Source organism: Mauremys mutica, chromosome 6 (genome assembly GCF_020497125.1).
Source record: "Mauremys mutica isolate MM-2020 ecotype Southern chromosome 6, ASM2049712v1, whole genome shotgun sequence".
Classification (NCBI taxonomy): Eukaryota; Metazoa; Chordata; order Testudines; family Geoemydidae; genus Mauremys; species Mauremys mutica.
In genome coordinates, this window is record NC_059077.1 from 123,064,059 (window position 1) to 123,084,701 (window position 20,643).

The 20,643-nt window shown below is 43.0% G+C and overlaps 1 protein-coding gene across 1 annotated transcript in view; it reads left to right on the forward strand.

Moving 5' to 3' along the window:
- PIGG (phosphatidylinositol glycan anchor biosynthesis class G) overlaps window positions 1-20,643 on the forward strand; it is a 134,176-nt gene that overhangs the window by 12,567 nt on the left and 100,966 nt on the right. The window contains exons 3-6 of the mRNA XM_045022088.1: window positions 7,038-7,247; window positions 9,586-9,774; window positions 12,688-12,829; window positions 18,567-18,779. Of these exons, the coding sequence (XP_044878023.1) occupies window positions 7,038-7,247; window positions 9,586-9,774; window positions 12,688-12,829; window positions 18,567-18,779 (754 nt within the window). The remainder of the gene's footprint in view (window positions 1-7,037; window positions 7,248-9,585; window positions 9,775-12,687; window positions 12,830-18,566; window positions 18,780-20,643) is intronic.

Below are 20,643 nucleotides of genomic sequence, written 5' to 3' on the forward strand. Positions count from 1 at the left end.
TACAAAGTATATCATGTAAGGGAGGGGTGGGCAAACTTTTTGGCCCGAGGGCTAGATTTGGGAATAGAAATTGTATGGCGGGCCATGAATACTCACAAAATTGGGGGTGGAGTGCAGGAGGGGGTGAGAGCTCAGGTTGGGGGTGCGGGCTTTGGGGTGGGACTGGGAATGAGGGGTTTGGGGGTGCAGGAGGGTGCTCTGGGCTGGGATTGAGAGGTTTGGAGGGCGGGAGGAGGATTAGGGCTGGGGTAGGGGGTTGGGGAGAGGCTCGGGGGTGCAGGCTCCGAGCAGTGCTTACCATAAAAGCTTTGCAGTCTGTGTGGGGCTTTGTTGCTGTGATGCATAGCCAGAAAGGGTTAAGCAGCTTGCAGGCTAATTGACCCAGAGTCAACCATTAGAGACGTTAGAAAAGTGTGTGAATGGTAATTAGGGCCACTCGATGCTAGAATTTTGAAATGCAGCCCTGTATTGTTAGAGAATTGGAGGTGATATTAATTGTATGAGTATATGTGACGGGTTGGGTCACAGAAACCCCCTTGGGGACTGCCACCTGATGTGTTGAGATTACCTCTGAGCCCGCTTTCCCTGCCAGCTTGGGACTTCAGTGCCCTGCCTGGTTTGAGCCAGACACGCTGGCCTGCTACAAACCCAGACCCAGGTCTGAACCACGTCCCCCAACAGCTGCAGGCTTAACTGAAAACAGCTTAAGAAGTGTTCCTGTCTCTAACACTCAGATGCCCAACTCCCAATGGGGTCCGAACCTCAAATAAATCCGTTTTACCCTCTATAAAAAGCGTATACAGGGTAAACTCATAAATTGTTCGCCCTCTATAACACTGATAGAGAGACATGCACAGCTGTTTGCCCCTCCCCCCAGGTATTAATACATACTCTGGGTTAATTAATAAGTAAAAAGTGATTTTATTAAATACAAAAAGTAGGATTTAAGTGGTTCCAAGTAATAACAGACAGAACAAAGTGAATTACCAAGCAAAATAAAATAAAACATGCAAGTCTAAACCTAATACAGTAAGAAAGTGATTACAGACAAAATCTCACCCTCAGATGTTCCAGTAAGCTTCTTTTACAGTTTAGCCTCCTTCTAGTCTGGGCCCAGCAGTCACTCATACCCCTCTGGTTACTGTCCTTTGTTCCAGTTTCTTTCAGGTAGCCTCTCCACCCCTAAAGGATATCTCTTGAGCCAGCTGAAGACAAAATGGAGGGGTCTCCCAGGGGATTAAATAGACTTTCTCTTGTGGGTGGAGACCCCCTCCTCTCTTCTATGCAAAATCCAGCTCCAAGATGGAGTTTTGGAGTCACATGGGCAAGTCACATGTCCATGCATGACTCAGTTTTTACAGGCAGCAGCCATTGCCCACATGCTATCTTGAATGTCTCCAGGAAGACTTCTTATGTGGACTGGAGTCTTCCAAGATCCATTGTTCATTAAGTGTTTCTTGATTGGGCCCTTAACTTGCAAATTCCTTTCTAAAGAAGCTGACCAAATGCCTTACTAAGGCTACTTAAAATCAAACAAGTACACAGCCAATATTCGTAACTTCAAATACAACAATGATACATGCATACGAATAGGATGAATATATTCAGTAAATCATAACCATTGCAGAGATATGTTACATGGCATATGTAGCATAAAACATATTCCAGTTGTCATATTTGCATTCATAAGCATATTTCCATAAAGCATTATGGGGTGCAACATCACAGTGTACTTATATCTTGTTAAATGTTAGCCATGTAAACAGACAGTTTCTGTCTGTCACTATAGCTGTTGATTCAGAGATCAAAAGGGAATATTATTTAAATGAACTGTAAATCTAGGATACCACTGTGTTCGTCTCTCTTTGAAATGTATAGCAAATCACCTGAGACTGATGGAAAATGGGCAATTGCTTTGTTAATCTGTATAGATAATTATTGGTATATGGGAAATGGGTCCTCTTCAAAGTCCCCATGAGTGCCTATTGTTCGCCTATGGACTCCAAGCTGTGCCTTGGGCCCCAATCCTTTTTATCTCAGATCTGCTTGATGCTTCATACAGGGATCTTAAACCCAAGATTGAGATCTCCAGTCCTAATCTGGAATCACCCTGAATATGAACATTGGACTTTAACCTATGGACTATTTCTGAAATAACTCTTTGCAACTACAAAGCTCACCATCTCCACTATGGATCTAATCTCAAGAACTGTACTCATGTCTATATGTATATTGATCTTTTAACCAATACTCTTCTTTTTTAATACATTTTAGTTTAGTTAATAAGAATTGGGTGTCAGCATGTATTTGGGTAAGATCTGAAATATCCATTAACTTGGGAAGTAATGTGTCTGATCCTTTGGGATTGGTAGAACTTTTTTATATGATTTGACTTGGGTGTCTGGGTGGAGGCCTAAGGCTGGGTTACTTTAAGGGGACTGTGTTATTGTCTTCTGGGTAACCAGTGAGGTATTATAGAAGCTGTTTTGTGCTGGGTTGGTAAATCTAAGTATTGGAAAATCCACCAGTTTTGGGGATTGTCACCTCCATTCTTTGCAGTTCACCCTAATTGAGTGACCTCGGTTGTCTCCCCTGGGACTCCGGTCAAAGTTCTGAACACTGTTTGGATTAGAATATGACCATATCTCTTATCAAAGAAGCAATGTGATGTTGTTCAATGATGGTGAAGTTAACAGAAATCCAGGACTGCTTGGCTCTTTTTTTGGGAGCAGTGATGATCATAGCAGCATTAGTTATCTGGATCTGAAGCCCATACAGGTGGATTTAGCATCGGTATATTCTAGCTGGGTCTCAAACTTGTTCAGTTTCAACTGCGTAGTGATTATTCATTTTTAGGGTAGATAATTTGAATTTTGGTATCCGAGGTGCTTTGCATACACTTTTTACTCTAAAATGGAAATTTGCAGAGAATAACTTGTGTTCAGTGTTGCTGAGTTTTGCAGTAAGTCTGCAAAACTAATGTGACAAAGTTCCTCCTCTACCTTGATGGGTCCTGTGCTTATTGGCGGATTTGCTCGCCTCACAGATTCACCCTGTGGGTTGGGAAGCAGCCCAGAGACCTTCCCCTCTGGTAGAAGCCACACTTCAGGTCAATTCCTCCTGTGTTTGATCAGGAGTTGGGAGGTTTTGGGGGAACCCGGGCCCACCCTCTACTCCGGGTTCCAGCCCAGGGCCCTGTGGGCTGCAGCTGTCTAGAGTGCCTCCTGGTACAGTTATGCAACAGCTACAACTCCCTGGGCTACTTCCCCATGGCCTCCTTCCAATACCTTCTTTGTCCTCACCACCGGACCTGCCTCCTGATATCTGATAACGCTTGTACTTCTCAGTCCTCCAGCAGTATGCCTACTCACTCTCAGCTTCTTGCATGCCTTTTGCTCCCAGTTCCTCACACACACTTCCTCTCCTCTGGTCTCACTGGAGTGAGCCCTTTTATAGCATCAGAGGGGCCTTAATTAGAGTCAGGTGCTTAACAGACTCACCTGACTCTTACCAGGTTAATTGGAGTCAGGTGTTCTCATTAGCCTGGAGCAGCCCCTGCGCTGGTCACTCAGGAAACAGAAAACTGCTTATCCAGTGGCCAGTATATCTCCCTTCTACTACTCTGCTCTTCCCAACTGGCCTGGGTCTATCACACTAACCAACAATATTATAGACTGTAATATAAAGAAAATGGTAGGATCCTAGAATTTCATTCTTAGTAAAACTCTTAATCACTTGATTTTTCCCCTCCTGATTCATGCTATTTGTACAGAAACCTGAAGGCTGTCTTAAATTATTTCATCTCAGATAAAAAGTTTGAGTACACTTAGCATCAAAGAATCCCACTGCTTCTGCCCAGATAACTATAGCTTTATAAAAGATGCAAACATAAAGAAAACAACATTGCAAGATACAGCAACTTCCTAGCCAAACATGCATTGTCAATTGTAGAACATTATTTCTGTTCTCAGAATAAAAAAATAAATGCAATAAAATAATTCAGTACATAAATAGCAGCAAAGAGTCCTGTGGCACCTTATAGACTAACAGACGTTTTGGAGCATGAGCTTTCGTGGGTGAATACCCACTTCAAAATACATAAAGTCTTCTGTACTTATATTGGAATCCTTGGTGAGGGCTGTACTTTTCTGCTTTGGCTAGCAGTCTGATATTTTTGGACCAGCAGAGACATAAACAATACTTTATCTCTGTAAACACTTACTTCCGTGAAAACAAGAAGGCTTCCTTGGGCTGAAACTTTCTCACTTTGCAAATTTTTTTGGCAGCTGTCTGTGGGCTGATGTTTGAAAACTTCTGTGCCCCCTCAAATATTTATTTTTAGACTGTTCTTTAGAAACTCTTACCATCCATGATTAATACACCTTTCCCTTATTCCTAAATTTTGTTCCCTCTTTTGAATGTATTAGACCTTTTTTTTTTTTAACATTTTGCTAAGGTTCCACAAAATTGGTTAAATTAGGAATCTTTCTTGTTGCTACTCAGAGCATAGTATGTGAATATTCCTGTCCCTAATTGAGGCCGAGAGCTTAGTAGGATTTTTTTTAAATGACATTGTTATGGACTGTAAATTTTTTATCCTCACGTGTTGTAAGTGTATAAACTTTTACTATGGGCTGTGTCTGTATGGGCTTAAATACAACTATTGCCTGGGCTTTCCCCTATGGGAAAATGATCTGTTATGGGATTTCTTGTGCCTTCATGTAAACCAATTAGCACTAGCTAATGTCAGAGACAGGGTGCAGGACTAGATGCCCTCTGGTATGGTAATTGGTTGTGATACTGAACTAGCGGTTAAGGAACCAGCAGGCTGGTTGACCTGAAAGCAACCCTTAGGAGGACATATTAGAAGAGTATTGAAGTGATAAACAGGGCCATTGCTTGTAGTTAGATAACAGGGCCATGTTACATAGACTAGAGTCCTAGGTATGTAGAGTCCTAGGTATGTATTGTTAGAGGATTAAAAGTAGAAAGTAATTGTATTTGTCTGTGTTTACCTATATCTTGTTAAAATTGTAACATGATCTAATTAGCTTGTAGGTGCTAAATTTCTGTTCCTGTCTATAATGTTTCATTGCTGTATTCTATTGATTCAGAGATCAAAAGGGGATATCATTTAAATGATACTTGTGGTGTAATATTATTGCCTTGATTCAGGGGTCGGCAACGTGAGCCGATTTTGCCTGGCAGGTGGCTGCCAGCCGGGGTCCTGGCCGCCGGTCCCGCTCAGCCCACTGCCGGCTGAGTGAACGGAACCCCAGGCTGGCAGGAGGCTGAGCGGGGCCAGCGGCCGAGATCCCAGACTGGCGGCAAGCACGCCCCCCCGGCTCCCCTTCACCGCACTCGGGTTCTGCAGCTCCTGGGAGTGTGAGCCACCGGGGCGCGGGGCCCTGAGCCTGCTGCGGGAGGGGCGGCAGCAATGGGCTCACACTCCCGGGAGCTGCAGAGCCTGAGTGTGGCGAGGAGGGAGTCGGGGGGCGCATGTACTCTCCAGGGGAGTTCAGGGGGTGGGGAGGGGGGAACCTAGTCTGGGGAGCAGCTCCTGGCCACGGCTGGCCTCTGGGCACAGCTGGCCCCTGGGGTCTATAAAGGCTTGTTGGGATTTGCCCCTCAAGGAACCGATGTGCGAGGGGCGGCACAAGGTGGAAGTTTCGCCTAGGGCGCAAAATATCCTTGCACCGGCCCTGCCCCAGGGGGTGTGTGCACCCCAGGTTAAGAACCACTGCACTAAACTGATAAGATCTGCATTTTAATTTAATTTTAAATGAAGCTGCTTAAACATTTTTAAAAACTTGTTTACTTTACATACAACATTAGTTTATAGACTTACAGAGAGAGACCTTCTAAAAATGTTAAAATATATTACCAGCATGCGAAACCTTAAATTAGAGTGAATAAATGAAGACTCGGCACATCACGTCTGAAAGGTTGCTGACCCCTGCCTCATTTTCTCTTTGAAATGTGTGATTCTGCATAGTAAAATTACCTGTGAACTGTTTGAATGATTAATTGCCCTATTCTAATGAATGCAACTAGTTACCAGTGTACGCCTAGGAAACAAAGGTTAGCTTCAGAGCAACAGTGTACGTTACTTATTCTTCATCCAAGGAAGGCCTGCTGTGATCATTTGCTGCCAAGAGGCTTATTCACTGAACTTCAAGCTATAAAGGAAGTTTCGGGCCTGATCCTTGCTATCTCAGATCTGCTTAAACTTTGACTTGGAAAGTCTAAACCCGTAAGACTGAGGTCTCCAGTCTGCTCTGGATTAACCCTGCAATTTTCATGGAAGAATTTGAACAAACTCTGCACGTGGACTGCCTATTGGACTATAACCTTTTAAATTGATTTCAAAATGATTTTCACAAATCAGCAGCCTCACCATCTCTGCTATGAAACTGACCTTAGGACTTTACTCAAATCTGTATGTATAATGATCTTTAACCATAGAAACTCTTTTTTTTCTTTATTAATAAATCTTAGATTTAGTTAATAAGGATTTGGCAGTAAGTGTGTATTTGGGTAAGATCTGAAATATTCATTGACCTGATGGGTAATGGTCTCTTGGGGTTGGTAGATCTTTATATATGGTGAATAAGGTTTAACCCTCACTATATTAGACTTGGCTGTCTGGGTGGGAGCCAAAGGCTGGATTGCTTAAAGAGAACTGTGTTTTGGCTTCTTGGTAACCAGGAGGACATTACAGAAGCTGTTTGGTTACCAGCTTGGTGAAACCTAATTGTAGATTAAACCACCAGTTGTGCGGATCATCTGTCCTATTCTTTGCAGTTTGCCCTGAATGAGCATTCTCAGTATAGCCCCTCCAGTGACCACAGTCGGAGACAGGATGCTGGTATGGCAATTCATGGGTTAATTCATTTATTAGGCTTTGACGTTGTAAGCCTGATTCTCCTCTCCCTCCTCCCCCCCCCAACCTGGCCACTGTTAATTTTACCTCATTATTTTTTCACACAAGTATCTTAGCTTCTGCTGTTTACTTTACTTTACTTTTTTTAATCTAGGCTTTGATGACTGGTAGCATACCTGGCTTCATTGATGTTATCATGAACCTTAATTCTCCAGCACTCTTGGAAGACAACCTGATATGGCAGGCAAAAACTGCTGGGAAAAGAATAATCTTTTATGGTGACGACACTTGGGTTAAACTGTTTCCAAAGCATTTTATGGAATATGATGGAACAACATCATTTTTTGTGTCAGATTATACTGAGGTAAGACACTTTTACAAAGTCAAATTATATACTGAGCGCAGAATTTTTTCAAACCTTCAGTGAATAGTTTCTTCTCAAAAACCATTGGCCACGTTTTGGAGTATGCAAGACCTTGGCTACTAATTGAAAACTGGACTGATATACCCTATTTTTAAAAAGTATTCACAGTATGAAACTAGGGATTTTGCTGTTCCCATGAATTTCATGTGGAAGGTGCTTGGATACTGTAATCATGGGGGAGCAATAGAAAACCCTTAGTATAGCTGCATGCTCATTTAAAAAAAAACAGTTTTTCCAGGCCTAATTAACTTGAAAAGAGTAAGCATATGCCATTTTGTTTGTCCATTAATGTGCAGGAGGTCTGTGAATAACTCCTCTTTAATATTCATGTGATTTACCCACAAAGCTTTGTAGTGGTGGGAGAATAGATCATTTTGTGGAATTTTAAACAAAGCTAGGCATGTTTTCAGTCCACTCACTTATCCCATAGTACAAACCAATATTAAAAAGTCTATTAGTATAGCTAGGATCTCTGATCATGCAGCTATCAAAAATACCCAGTTTTGTTTAGATTGGCATGTGCTCTAACGTGGCTGTGTAGTGGCATAGGAGGGATGAAGGGTTCCTTCCACTTGTGCAGTCCTGCAAAGGCTACCCATGTTGCAGCTTTGGGTGCTTAAGCAAGCCCAGGGGCTCCCTCCTCTGAGCAACTGGTTGCAGAAGGCCAGCGGTGTGGTAGCCAGCTGGCTGCATGGGGGAAGTGTACAGCTCTTACATGAGTGGTTCAAACTATTCTTCCTTGCACACCCATTCCATTGCAATGCAGGAGCCCTGGGAGGAACTGTGTTTCTTAAACAAAATGCCTCTTTGTGCTCCCATGGGGCAGTGCAGTGGCATGTTGGCCCACACATAGGGTAAAATGCAGATGTAAGCAGGCTACTGCACTGGTTTGTTCCTTCTACATAAGCCTGTTTGTGCTAAACTCTCCATCTTGTTCTAAAGGATCAGATTACAGTGGCAGGGATTGAACGATTTCATGGTCGGAAGTCTGGGACTAGTGGCAAAAGTGCAGTCACAGCGTTGAAAGTTTGGTTTCTCACAAATCACCAACAACAGAAATTAATGCAGTTGAACATTAGAAAACAGGGTCTCCTGCCGCACACCTATCACCTCCCCCCACACATATTGCCCTCTCCTGGCCAGTTGTGTGTCTTTGCACCTTAAACATCATGTAAGTCTAATTACTGTGTTCTGTTCCCCCACTTCATTTCTGACATGAATGTAGTGGCTTAAAGGACTACCAAAGTTAGAACCAGTGCTATGTGCCATGCCAAATTTGTAATCCCATAGTTCAGATAGTATTAGAAAGCATTGATTTTGTATAGCTCCTGTAGCTTGTACGATTATTTTAGCAAAAAGGGAGGAGGGAAATAATCAAGTTTTGAAGTCACTTGTTTCTGTGTGTTGAATGTTACACTGGAAAAATGTCCACAATTTCAGTTAATATTTGGACGTTGTAATTCCTTCTTCCAGTAAACCGTGAGACCGTTAGGTGGCTGCTGCTGTAAGTATTTTCTATTTCCGTGTTTGAAAGGCTAACTCTCTTTGTTAGGCCTGCAGGAGTTAGTGGAAATGGTTTTTTCACCTCTTAACTACATCCATTGCTCCTCTAGAAACGTTGACATGATCTGAAGCTTTCAGTGTGTATTATTCCATTGTTACAAGGCCTTGATTGCTCAGTAGACAAGTTAGTATTGAACTGAATGTTTACAAAGCTTTTCTTTTGAAATGAGAAGAACTTAGAATGAATGTAAAACTCAAAATGCGCTGTCAAACTGAGTAGAAACAATTTAAAGTTTTTAAGCTATCAAGAGTGAATGGGAAGGGAGGGGCTGGGCTCCTCCAATGAAAACCAGTAGAAGCACAAAAGAGTTGGAGACAGTACTTCCTACTGATTAGTAGGGAAGGAGACTGAGGTGAAACACAGGGGAGTAAGGGAGGAAAATTAGTCAAAAGGTTAAACGGTTCTTTTTTTAAGAAAAGGAATGCTCTTCAGTGGCTTGACAGCCCTGTTTTCTTTGATTTTTGTATATATACATTCTTATCTGTTTTGGAGTCTCTTCAGCTGAAAGGGGTGAAGTGGGGGCCAAGACTTTTAAAACTGGGTACCTACAGTTAAGGTTCTGGGCTTCAAGCTGATTTACACAGCACCCTGCAGTTCTCACTTAACTTCCATGGAGCTTGAACGTGGTGCCAAATGAAGCAACTTAATTTTCCTTTACTTGTAGTAGAATAGGAAGATGTGATTTTTCTAAAATGTTTTACTTTCATCTACAAGGTTGATGATAATGTTACCAGGCATTTGGATAGTGTCTTAAAAAGAGAAGACTGGGATATACTAATACTTCACTACCTAGGATTGGACCATATTGGTCATCTGACTGGACCAAACAGCCCTTTGGTGGGACCAAAGCTTTATGAAATGGATAACATCCTCAAGAAGATTCATACTTCACTCCTCTCCAAGGTGAAACACTTACTTCTGGACACAAATCTAATAGTGATAGACTAACACTGCTATAATATTCCTGGAAGACTAAGGTGATAGTTATTTCAGTATACTTCAAATTGGCGTGTCTTACTCCCCAGGAAGTATGTAATGCTGTAGCAATATTTCCTGTTTTTAAAGATTTTACTTTCACAACAGATATTCTTGAGTACACTGGCCAAGACTTTGAAAAGCAGGTGCCTAAAGTTAGGTGCCTAAAGGCATATTTAGGCTCCTAAATATAACCTGCTTTTCAAAAGTGGTGGTGAGCACGCAGGAGCTGCTATCGAAGTCATAGGAAGAAAAGACTGTCAAAACTCTGCAGGATCAGGTCCTATTTTAAAATGTTCAAGCTATTACAATACTATATAAGCACAATCAATCTAATGTGATAAGGGGTATCACCTAAATAACTTTAATTTGGGTGCAATGTGTTTCCATTCTGCTGTGCTAGCAATTGTGCGTATATTTCAGATCAGTGTTAACACACAAGAACACTAAGTTAAGGTTCAGCTATAACTAACACAAAGCTACAAAAATGAGGAAATGAAGTTAAAGCATCTAACAGAACTCCACTAAAAGCTGCTACTTTGCTACTAGAACCATCATGTGCTAGGACTCCTGGGGTTGTTCTGCGCCAAAAAGTTAAAAATTCTGCGTATCATATTTTAAAATTCTGCAAACTCTGCATATTTTATTTGTCAAAATAACACTATCATCATGCCAGTTTCACTCATTTTAGTAATTTATTTCAAAATATCTGTCAGCAAGTATGTCTGTAACAATACAGACAACAAAAAAGATTCAGGAAATGTTTTTTGACAAATAGATTCCTTACTAGGAATCTTAGTACAGAATTTTGAGTAATAATTCATTTAATCCACAATACAGAAACGTGTTTCCTGCACCCTTCGGAAGCAGTGAAAAGACTTGGGGGAGTTAGGGGTAATGGAGGAGCTGAGGGAGGGGAAAGTAATTGCTTGGGAAGGAGCCTGGGAGTGAATTTGGAGGGTTGTTGGATGTGGGTGGGAGAAGTGTGGAACAGTTTGGGGTTTTTTGGGGGCAGGGGCAGGGATTGTTCTAGAGTTGGGGAGCCTCCCCCATGCAGACTCTGGCTGACTCCTAGCCTCTCCCATTCAGTCAGGCACATCTGCCCCTTTCCCCGCGTGTCCCTGCATCTCTGCTCCCCATTCAGCCAGGCATAGCTGCCCCTGTCCCCTTGTGGTCCTGCATCCTCACACCCATTCAGCCCTGGCTCAATGTTAGCCCCTCACTAGCTCCTGTGATCCTGCCCTAGTCTCTCCTCCCCACTAGCCCATCTGTGTGACCCCCCCCCCCACCCCCAGCAGCCTCGTGTGCCCTGCTCTGTCCGTCCACCCCATATGCTGTGCCTCCTCACCTGGCTCCCCAGGCAGGGTGCTGTGAGGAAGGCAGCCTCCCTCTCCACAGCTGCTCTGGCCTGTGAGCCAGCTGCCCTCTCTTCTGGTGTTGCATCAGCCCCGGTAGGCAAAAGGTGTAACTACAGCATGATCCCTCTTGCAGCTTCCCTTTGCCTTCCCGTCAGAATCAATTACTCTGCAGAGGGAGGGGGAAATCTGTGGGAAACATTAATTCTGCGCTTGTGTAGTGGCGCAGAATTCCCCCAGTAGTACGTTACTTAACTCTGTCCCAGCACGAATGCCAGGTTCCCAGCACTTCAACACCAACACCACCACAAATAGCTCTATCTTCATCACCTCTATCCTTTCTGCGCACTCCTTAATATATGGCGTGGGAGGGGAAAGTGGGTGCTGGAAAGCTGTTACCCTTACTGGGGCAGAGTTATGGTGGTGTATTCTCTGTGGTGAAGTTTGTTTCTAGGTGGAGGAACTGAGAGTATATATGGTTGAATGACTTGACTTCATTTCCTTGCTCTTATGCTTTTGTCGATATGATGTGTAATGAAATTTGAACTGACAGTTTATGTATTTTCCAGTCTTAAGATTGAGAGGATCTCTAGCCAAAACAGTGTCTACTTTCACGAAGCCCAGGATTTTTGTGGAAGTGCCCGGCAAAAAAGTCAAAATCCTCAAAGCTATCTAGTTGGCTCAGGAGCTCCACTAAAATGCTTTGAAGATTTTCCTCTGTAACACAGCACAAATACTCATGGACTAGAAAAACAATTCCCCTCCACTCTATAAGGCCCCTGTTTTAGGCAGAGGGCACAGCTGGAGGCATGTCACAAAAGCCAATATTATACTGCAATCCTAATGTTCAAAAGTGCAGCTGAATTTTTTTCTGAAAACGAAATTTGTGTGTTCTACTTAGGTGGTTTTTTTGTTGTTGTTTTTTTTTTGGTTGACTCTGAGGCTAGTAGTTTCAGAAAGGCTCTTCTCCACAGCAGCGCCTCTGTTTGCGAAGAACAGGATTAACTCCTGAGCTAGCTGGTTACTCTGAAAGATTCTAGTATTTGTTAGAGTAGCTATTGTTTTGTCTCGGATCCGTTTCTCTTTTGAAACCATTCATTTGGCTCAAGAGCTCCACACTTGATTTGCAAAAAGAATAGGAGTATTTGTGACACCTGAGAGACTAACAAATTTATGCTCTTTTTTCAAAAAAAAAAAAAAGAGAAAAACTTTTAAGAATTGGAGTTTTTCCTCTGCTATCCTTGCTTTAAAACTTCAAAATTAAGGAGAAGAGTGGAAGCAGTGTCAAAATCTGGCATACTGGCAATGTACCTGTACTGCAGTCAGCAGTTGCTGAGTGCATCTCTGCTAATCTGCTCTGGAAGCAGAGCCATTTAAAAAACATATTATTAGAGGAAATATTTTTATTAAAATGGTAAAAATAATAAAATTCTTCTGAAGCATGTGCATGTCTATTACTGAAACCTTTTTTTTCTGCGAGTTGCAGGAAGAAGAATCTTCTTTGCCCAACTTACTTATTGTGTGTGGTGATCATGGGATGTCCGAAACAGGCAGTCATGGAGGTTCCTCAGAGGAAGAAGTTCACACACCTCTGCTATTTATCAGCTCTGCTTTTGAAAAGAGAAATGGTAAGTGTCACAGATCCTAGCGAGTGTCCCTTTCTGGCCACCCACTAGGACTGCTGTGACACGTAGGGTCACCATATGTCTGGGTTTTCTCAGACATGACCTACCTCTTTTTTTGGTCCTCTGATCTCTGTCCAGGAGGATTTTTGAAATGTGAACAAGTGTCTGTGATTTCTCCTTGCTCATCCTTTTTCCAACATTGATTCTGGTAGAACTGCAATTCCTGATGTGGCCTAATAGCAGCGTGCATGTTTAGTGGTTTACCACCCTTACTTCCGTGCTGCTGCTGGTGGCGGCGCTGCCTTCAGAGCTGGGCAACTGGAGAATGGCAGCTGTTGGCCGGGTGCTCAGTTTCCCCAGCCCCAGTCCATCCTCTGAGTCCCTTTATAGACTCCTGCTGGGGTCGCCTGCTTCTTTTGTTGTGCCTTTATGTAATTTTCCACAGCTCTCAAACCCCCTTCCCTTTCGACAAGGGGAAGAAGTGTCTTCCATCTAGAACAAACCCATTGTCCCAAGATGCTTTACTCTGAATAGACAATTGTTGAGTGCAGATCACTTAGCATTCTCTCTGGCCTGGTGGAGACATGACACAATCATGCTAATTCATGGTGGATCCACATACATGTAGGCTTTCCATGACATGGTAACTTCATGATACAATTTCATAAAATATCCACACTTCAGAAGTGGTACAGACAGAACCCCCACTTTGTCACAGTAAGGATGGAAGACTTTCAGTCTCTTTTATTAAAAACTATTCAGAACTGTACAATTGTAGGTGATTTTTAAACAGTCTTTTAGAATATGCTTTCATCTCTAGTTTAGTTCATAATGGCTCTAAACTTTCAGGTTCAAAGCTTTGTTATACATTGGTGTAGATCAGGGGTCGGCAACTTTTCAGAAGTGATGTGCAGAATCTTCATTTATTCACTCTAATTTAAGGTTTCACGTGCCAGTAATACCTTTTAACATTTTTAGAAGGTCTCTTTCTATACGTCTATAATATATAACTAAACTATTGTTGTATGTAAAGTAAATAAGGCTCTTAAAATGTTTAAGAAGCTTCATTTAAAATTAAATTAAAATGCAGAGCCCCCCAGACCGGTGGCCAGGACCCGGGCAGTGTGAGTGCCACTGAAAACCAGCTCGCGTGCCGCCTTTGGCACCCGTGCCATAGGTTGCCTACCCCTGGTGTAGATCGTTACGTTACATAAGACACTTTCTCTTTACAGATAGTTTAACAAGGCTTTGCGTTAGTAGAGAAATAAACTGTAACACATTGGCCTTGTGTGTTTACTATCCTTGGTGTGCATTGATGTCCTGCTAAAACATGACCTCTGTGTTTTAGCCTCTTAAGAAACAATCTGTTTTCCATGTGGCTGTCACTTTAGGACTGGCTAACTTCCTAAAGGCTTCAGGAGTCTATTAAAGGGGTCTTTTCTGAAGAAGTAGGCTGATTATTGGCCACTAGGAGACAAGATTGGAACTGAATTGCTGCTTGAAGTGAGTTCTGCCTAACCTTGCCTTTCCCTGAGAAGAGCTTCTTCCTGCCCTTCTCTTGTGGCCCAGATCAGTGGTGGGGCAGTAAATGTCCGTTCCCGGGGCTGAGTGGGAGGACTAAAGACTGAGTGGTGGTGTTAGGGAGAGAAGTGGGGTCTTGCTGTAGAGGGGCAAGAGGTTGAAATACTGACAATGTGGATGCCTGGCTCCAATCCCGGAATGCAGAAGGCTGAGCATGAGTGTAGTCAGTCTATTGGTCAGGTTTCTAATTGTACGGCACTAAAGGTTTTTCTGATGGACTCCACATTCCATTGTGAAAAGTGCATTAGTCCATACTAAGAGGAAAAGGGAGGGAATGTCACCGTGGCTTGTTTGTGTTTATAAAGATATTTATTCCACGGTTTGCATAACTTTTAATTACATTCAAACACTTTGTCCAAATAATCAATTAAATTAAGTTACAGTGAGATAAATTTGCTCTGTCCCCTGCTCCCTGGCCTCCCGCCACCCATTTGCTATGACATCTGACTTTCTTGCTTTTAAATCTTGCCCTCAGATACTTGGCTTAGTCCTCTTGCTGGAGGTTACTTCAGCACAGCTGATGCACTTCCATCTGCAGAGCTGGTGTCCAGCTGATGCACTCAACACTGTGTCAACAAGGGCAGTTGGGTTGCTTTCAGATATTGAAATAACCAAGTCAAGAGCTGATTGTTGCTCCCAGTTAAATTTTATCAATGTCAACTGCATGACACCTTGAAGAGTCTTGTGAAGTTATGGCATTTTGTCCCTTGATATTTGTGTTACTAATAGTGAGCCTTGCAACTCATATGTAGCTTTCCCTTGCTATCTATTCTCTCTCTAGTTGGAATTTTAGTCACTCTTTCTAAATGGTCTTACTCTTGCAAATGAGCAAATAATTCTGGCTATGTTTAATTTGGTAGATCTTGTTTATGCAAATTGGGTAATCCTACTGGCAGTTATATTTGAATTAGTGTGCTGGTCAAGTATTACTTGTGTAATGTATTAGGGAGATGCAAATCCCAATTGCTACTAAATAAATTTGGTATAATCTACATATCAACCAGTTGTTACCCACTGGAATACTTCATTGGTAACTTTTTATCTTTAATAGCAGGAGAGAGTCCTGTGGCATCTTATAGACTAACAGACGTATTGGAGCATGAGCTTTCGTGGGTGAATACCCACTTCGTCAGATGCATTTTTGTCTTTAATGACATTCTGAAAGTTGCTGAGACTAGCATGCAAGGATTACATGCAAAGAAGACTTAAGGATTGTAGGTGGCATTTTGAATGAACATGGGAATAAATAGAAACCGTCTGTGACATTCTGCTTAGGACTCCCAGAACTGTAAGCCACTGTTACCCTCTGTCTCAGCAAATGAGAGCTTTGTTGCTGCTAAACTATGCATCAGGCCCCTGACCAGCAGCCTGTCTGCCTTGCCAGCAAACTCCTCAAGGCTCTGCCAGTTTAAATCTTGCCTTACAGGTAACAATCTGTGAACATGAGTTCCCCAGAGATGTCTCCCAGCAGTGTCTGTTCTCTCTCGCTGGACACTCTCAGAAATTGTTTCCTGCCTCCATACACATCAGTCTGTTAGGTTTGCTGAAAGCTCGCACTTAGTTCAGTATAACAGCACTGAGATGGTTTGTATTAAAACTAAGAAAAAGTTTATTAATGAGGAACAGAGGCCATGTCTACACTTCCACTTATGTCGGCAAAGCCTATGTCACTGTGGTTTTATTATGTCGATGGGAGAGCTCTCTCCTGTTGGTATAGTGCAGCTACACGAGCGGCCTTACAGTGGCACAACTGTATCGGTATAGCTGTGCTGCTGTAAACTTGCTAGTGTAGACATGACCAGAGATTTCAGTGATTCTAAGCAAGAATAAAAGACAGTTATGGTTACAAACAAAACATGTTTTCAGTCACTAAAACATAATTTTAGCAAGTTACAATCTTTACATAAGCAGGTTTCTCACTTAGATCAAGTTACCAGCAGCTCCTGCCTTTCAGGCCAAGAGAATCCCATGTTCATATGCTCGGAGGGTTCTGTTCCCTATGTGGTCTAAGTCATAGCTAACTCCAGTGGCTTTTTGCTTCCTTGTATTTTCCAAAGTTCATTGTCTTTGCCTTAAGAGTCAGGGTGATCTGCTGGGAAGCAGGATTCAGACTCTGGGGTCCCAAGTGTGCTAACTAAGCTGATTTCACATCCTCATCATAATTTGCTCTTCTTCTGGGTTTGATTACTTTGTTTACCTTCTGTGTAATTGTTCTCTGCCTGTAAACCCTCTCGTCAAAGTCCCTCTGTCTAGGGCAGGCTGGGTTTATGGACTGCTTTCCAAACACGTTTTAAGAACCTGTTTCCAGTGCATGCCTATAACTCTTTGTATGCAACCCACAGTGATTTTCAGGACCAGCATTTCACTGGTTTACATATGATACCTTACACGGCACCCTTTAGATCAGGAGTGGGAAAACTTTTTGGCTTGTGGGCCACATCGGGGTTCTGAAATTGTATGGAGCACTGGGTAGAGAAGGCTGTGCCTCCCCAAACAGCCTGGCCCCACCCCTCCCATTCCCCCCCCCATCAGAACCCCCGACCCATCCTGCTCCCCCTGCTCCTTGTCCCCTGACCGCCACTCTGGGACCCCACCCCCTATCTAACCCCTCCCCTGCTCCCTTTCCCCTGACTGCCGTGACCCCTATCCATACCCCTGCCCCCCTGGGACTCCCATTCCTATCCAACCCCCACTGTTCCCCATCCCCTGATCGTCCCCCTGAACCTCTGCCCCATCCAACTGCTCCCTGTCCCCTGACTGCCCCCCAGGACCTTCTGCCCCTTATCCAATCCCCCTGCTCCCTTACCATGCCGCTCAGAGCAGCAGGACTGGCAGCCGTGCCTCCCGACCGGAGTTAGCCATGCCACCGTGCTGCCCTGCAGGAGCTCGTAGCCCCACCGCCCAGAGCGCTGGCGGCACTGCGAGCTGAGGCTGCGGGGGAGGGGGGACCCTCCCCGGCCGGGAGCTCAAAGCCTGGGCAGGACAGTCACGTCGGCCGTAGTTTGCCCACCTCTGCTTTAGATACTGTTGCCATAATATGTATCTAAATATGTGTGTTGGGAACACTGAGTGTGTCAGGCCTGATATAAGTTGCAGTATGGTGGACCCTCTGCCAGTTGGCATCGAGGGACTCTTAGAGTCACACCATCAAAGCAAGACTAAAAATGAGAAGAGAACTTCTAATGCTCTTACAAGGCGCTATAAGAGTAATAGATACTGTAGTGATATTTTTTCAGGAAGTGAATTTATTTATAGCAAGACCCATCTTGGCTATTCTTGTAGACACTAGCACTTAAAAGTATCTTTTAAAATGCCGTCATGTAGCTTGCAAGTCACACACAAGGAAATACTGATAGTTTTCCAGAAAGTTAGCGCCTGACACAGCAAGCACTTAAGCACATATGTATGCACACAATAGCACTTATGTGAGAGAAGTTATTCATGTGTTGAAGGGTCTATGGGATTGGCCTTGAGGCCCTGATCCTGCAAGCTGCAGCATGCGGTGGTACCCTGCGCAAAGCCTCATTGAAATCATTAGGCCTGCTTACGTGGAATAGCAGAATTGCAGCCTTAGTTCCTCCTGTTTAAAATCTCTTGTGCTTTTTGCCTAGCATGTTGCAGCCCAGATATTAAGTCAGTCTTTGGGTGTCATCTCAATACAGATAATAAGTTTCAAGAAAATGATGAATATACGTTTATTTCAAATTATTAGTCTCAGAATTTTTTAAATCCGAGAATAGTTCACAGTGTACACTTCAGTGAATGTCACCTCCAGCTTCTTTAGTGTTTTATATAGTACAGGGATTGTCATGCACTTTCATAATGTGGACCACAACTTAGTTCAAAGGGTGGTTTCATGGACCATCCTGTCCTATTCATAATTACATGCATGTTTGCTTAAAACTACAATAATTACTAATGTGGAAGAGTAATGTTACGTAAGAATTTAATAACACTTTTGCTTTCCTCTATTGCGGTGCAGCAGCTGGAAAGGAAGAGGAGCTAGATTGTGACCAACCAATTTTTTTTAAGGAGCCCCTGGTGTGGGAAGATGTCTGATCTAGTTCACATGAACACGTACGGAGACTACCCAAGCTTGCAGCTCCACCTTCCAAATCAGAATCATTTTGTAATATAAGTATTCTCCTTCTTATTCTAGGCCCTTTAAAACAGCCAGAACTTGTGCAACAGACGGACTTAGCTGCTACGTTGGCGATAGGTCTTGGCCTGCCAATTTCAAGAAACAGTGTTGGGAATATTATACTCTCCGTTATAGAAGGGAAGACAATGAGAGAACAACTAAGGTTCTTGCATTTAAATGGGTTCCAGCTTAGTAGACTACTTCAGGAGAACATGCCGACATATGAAAAAGGTAAGTCAGTTGAAGTTATTTTTCTGGTATCCAGCAGTGTCCTGTTTCTCTGTCAGCAGGAGACAGTTAAACTTCAATTTGAGGTTTTTAGGAACAAGAACACAACTCACCAGTACAAACTGATAGGTCAATCGAGGTGAGTTCTGAGAACAGTACATGCTAAATTAAGCATATTAGTGTTTGTTAATGCATGCAATTTTAAATTAAGGTTCGTAGATATGGGGTCAAGCTGCTAACCAAAGGGCAAGAGACATGATCACATAAAGTAGGCATCTCAAGTAAAGTCAGATGTGACTGAAGTTTGATATGTAAATCCATGAATGAGGCACTCTGTGCAGGGGCTACTGACTTCTATGTAATTAAAGAAATAATGCCAAACTTCACTACTTTAGTGTTATGATAGCACGTTTCTCAAAGAAATTAGTAGCTGAGAATATATATAAAGGCCTCATTCATCACTGTCAAAGCCAGCACAGAAATCTGTTGCTTGCTACCAGCACCTAGGGTATTTAAGAAGAGACTATTCTCCTAGCAGAGGGGAGAAAACTGAAGCTGTCAAGGAAATTTAGATTCCTCCCCACGCCCCCAACAAAATCCTCAGCATAACAAAGGCAAAGGGAGCATTTGTGTAAGAGACATTATAATTCTTGTACAAGATGCCTCCTTTTGTTCTACCCTCTGCAGTCAGTCTTAACTTGTGACCACCTGACATTTCTTATGTATATATACTTGTTCATGGACAAAAAGGTAGTCAGTGCCCAGTACAGAGAAACAGACCCATGCATAACTTGCTAGCTATTGGAAAGGATTCAAACACAGCAGTTCAAAATCCGGAACTTTTTGAATCTACTGCAGAGAATTGCTGACTTGGGGTCAAAACAGGCATGACTCTGGCCATAATTATACCATCATGGTAAAGATTTGCAAAGAACAAAAACCTCTTAGTATCAATGATCATCTGTAACCAGTTATCCCCACTGAAGAGCTGGTGGTTTGCAATCTCCTGAATGGGATTTCTCAATGTGCTTGCAGAAATTCCTCCAGAGGCAATGCAAAATTAAGTGTCATTTTTGGATCACATCCAAATGGGTCTTTGTGGGCAGGCAAGTACAAATGTGCTGAAAGCCAGTCCAGTTTTCACTCTCAGCCAATCATGCACGCTCACTATGGAAACAATCCTGAAGGGAGGGGAGCGTACCTAGAGGGTGAATTCCCCAAATCTAAGTATTTATCCCTTCAGCTTACTTGGGCAGCTCTGTCAGTTGCATGTTTGGAAAAAGAAAGCCTAGACATGGCCATGTGGGCTCAGACCAGTGGTTCGTAGTCCAGTATCGTGTCTTGGCCAGTAAAGGTGCAAGAGACCCTGTAGTGAGCAGTTATGGCATAACATTCCCTTTGGGCAAGTTTCCTCCTACCTCCTGTTAGAGGCTGGCTTCTGAGCTGAAGCACAAGTATCTCTTCCTCCCAAACCTGGGAGTAACCAGAGGTCAAAGCTTCTCTGTGGCAATGGATATTATGCTCCAGGCAGAGAAAGACGTAATGTGTTTCAGGACCATTCATACAAAGGATATAGAAAAGAATTCAGGTCTTCCTCCTACTTCTCCACTGGCCCAGAAGGCATTTCTGTGAACTTCATAGACAGCCTGGGACACCTCCAGGAAAGACTAGACTTTTTATAGCAGGGACCTGGACCACCTACAATTAACAGCCTGTATCTTTGTACAGTGCTGTTTGTTGTACAGCAATGGGGCCTACAGCTAAGCACCAGAACAAAGTGGGTAGCTGCCCTTGCTGCTATTAGAGCTTGAGAAACCTTTATGCTCAAGGTAAATTCTTCTCTCCATAATTCCTGGAAAATAGTTAT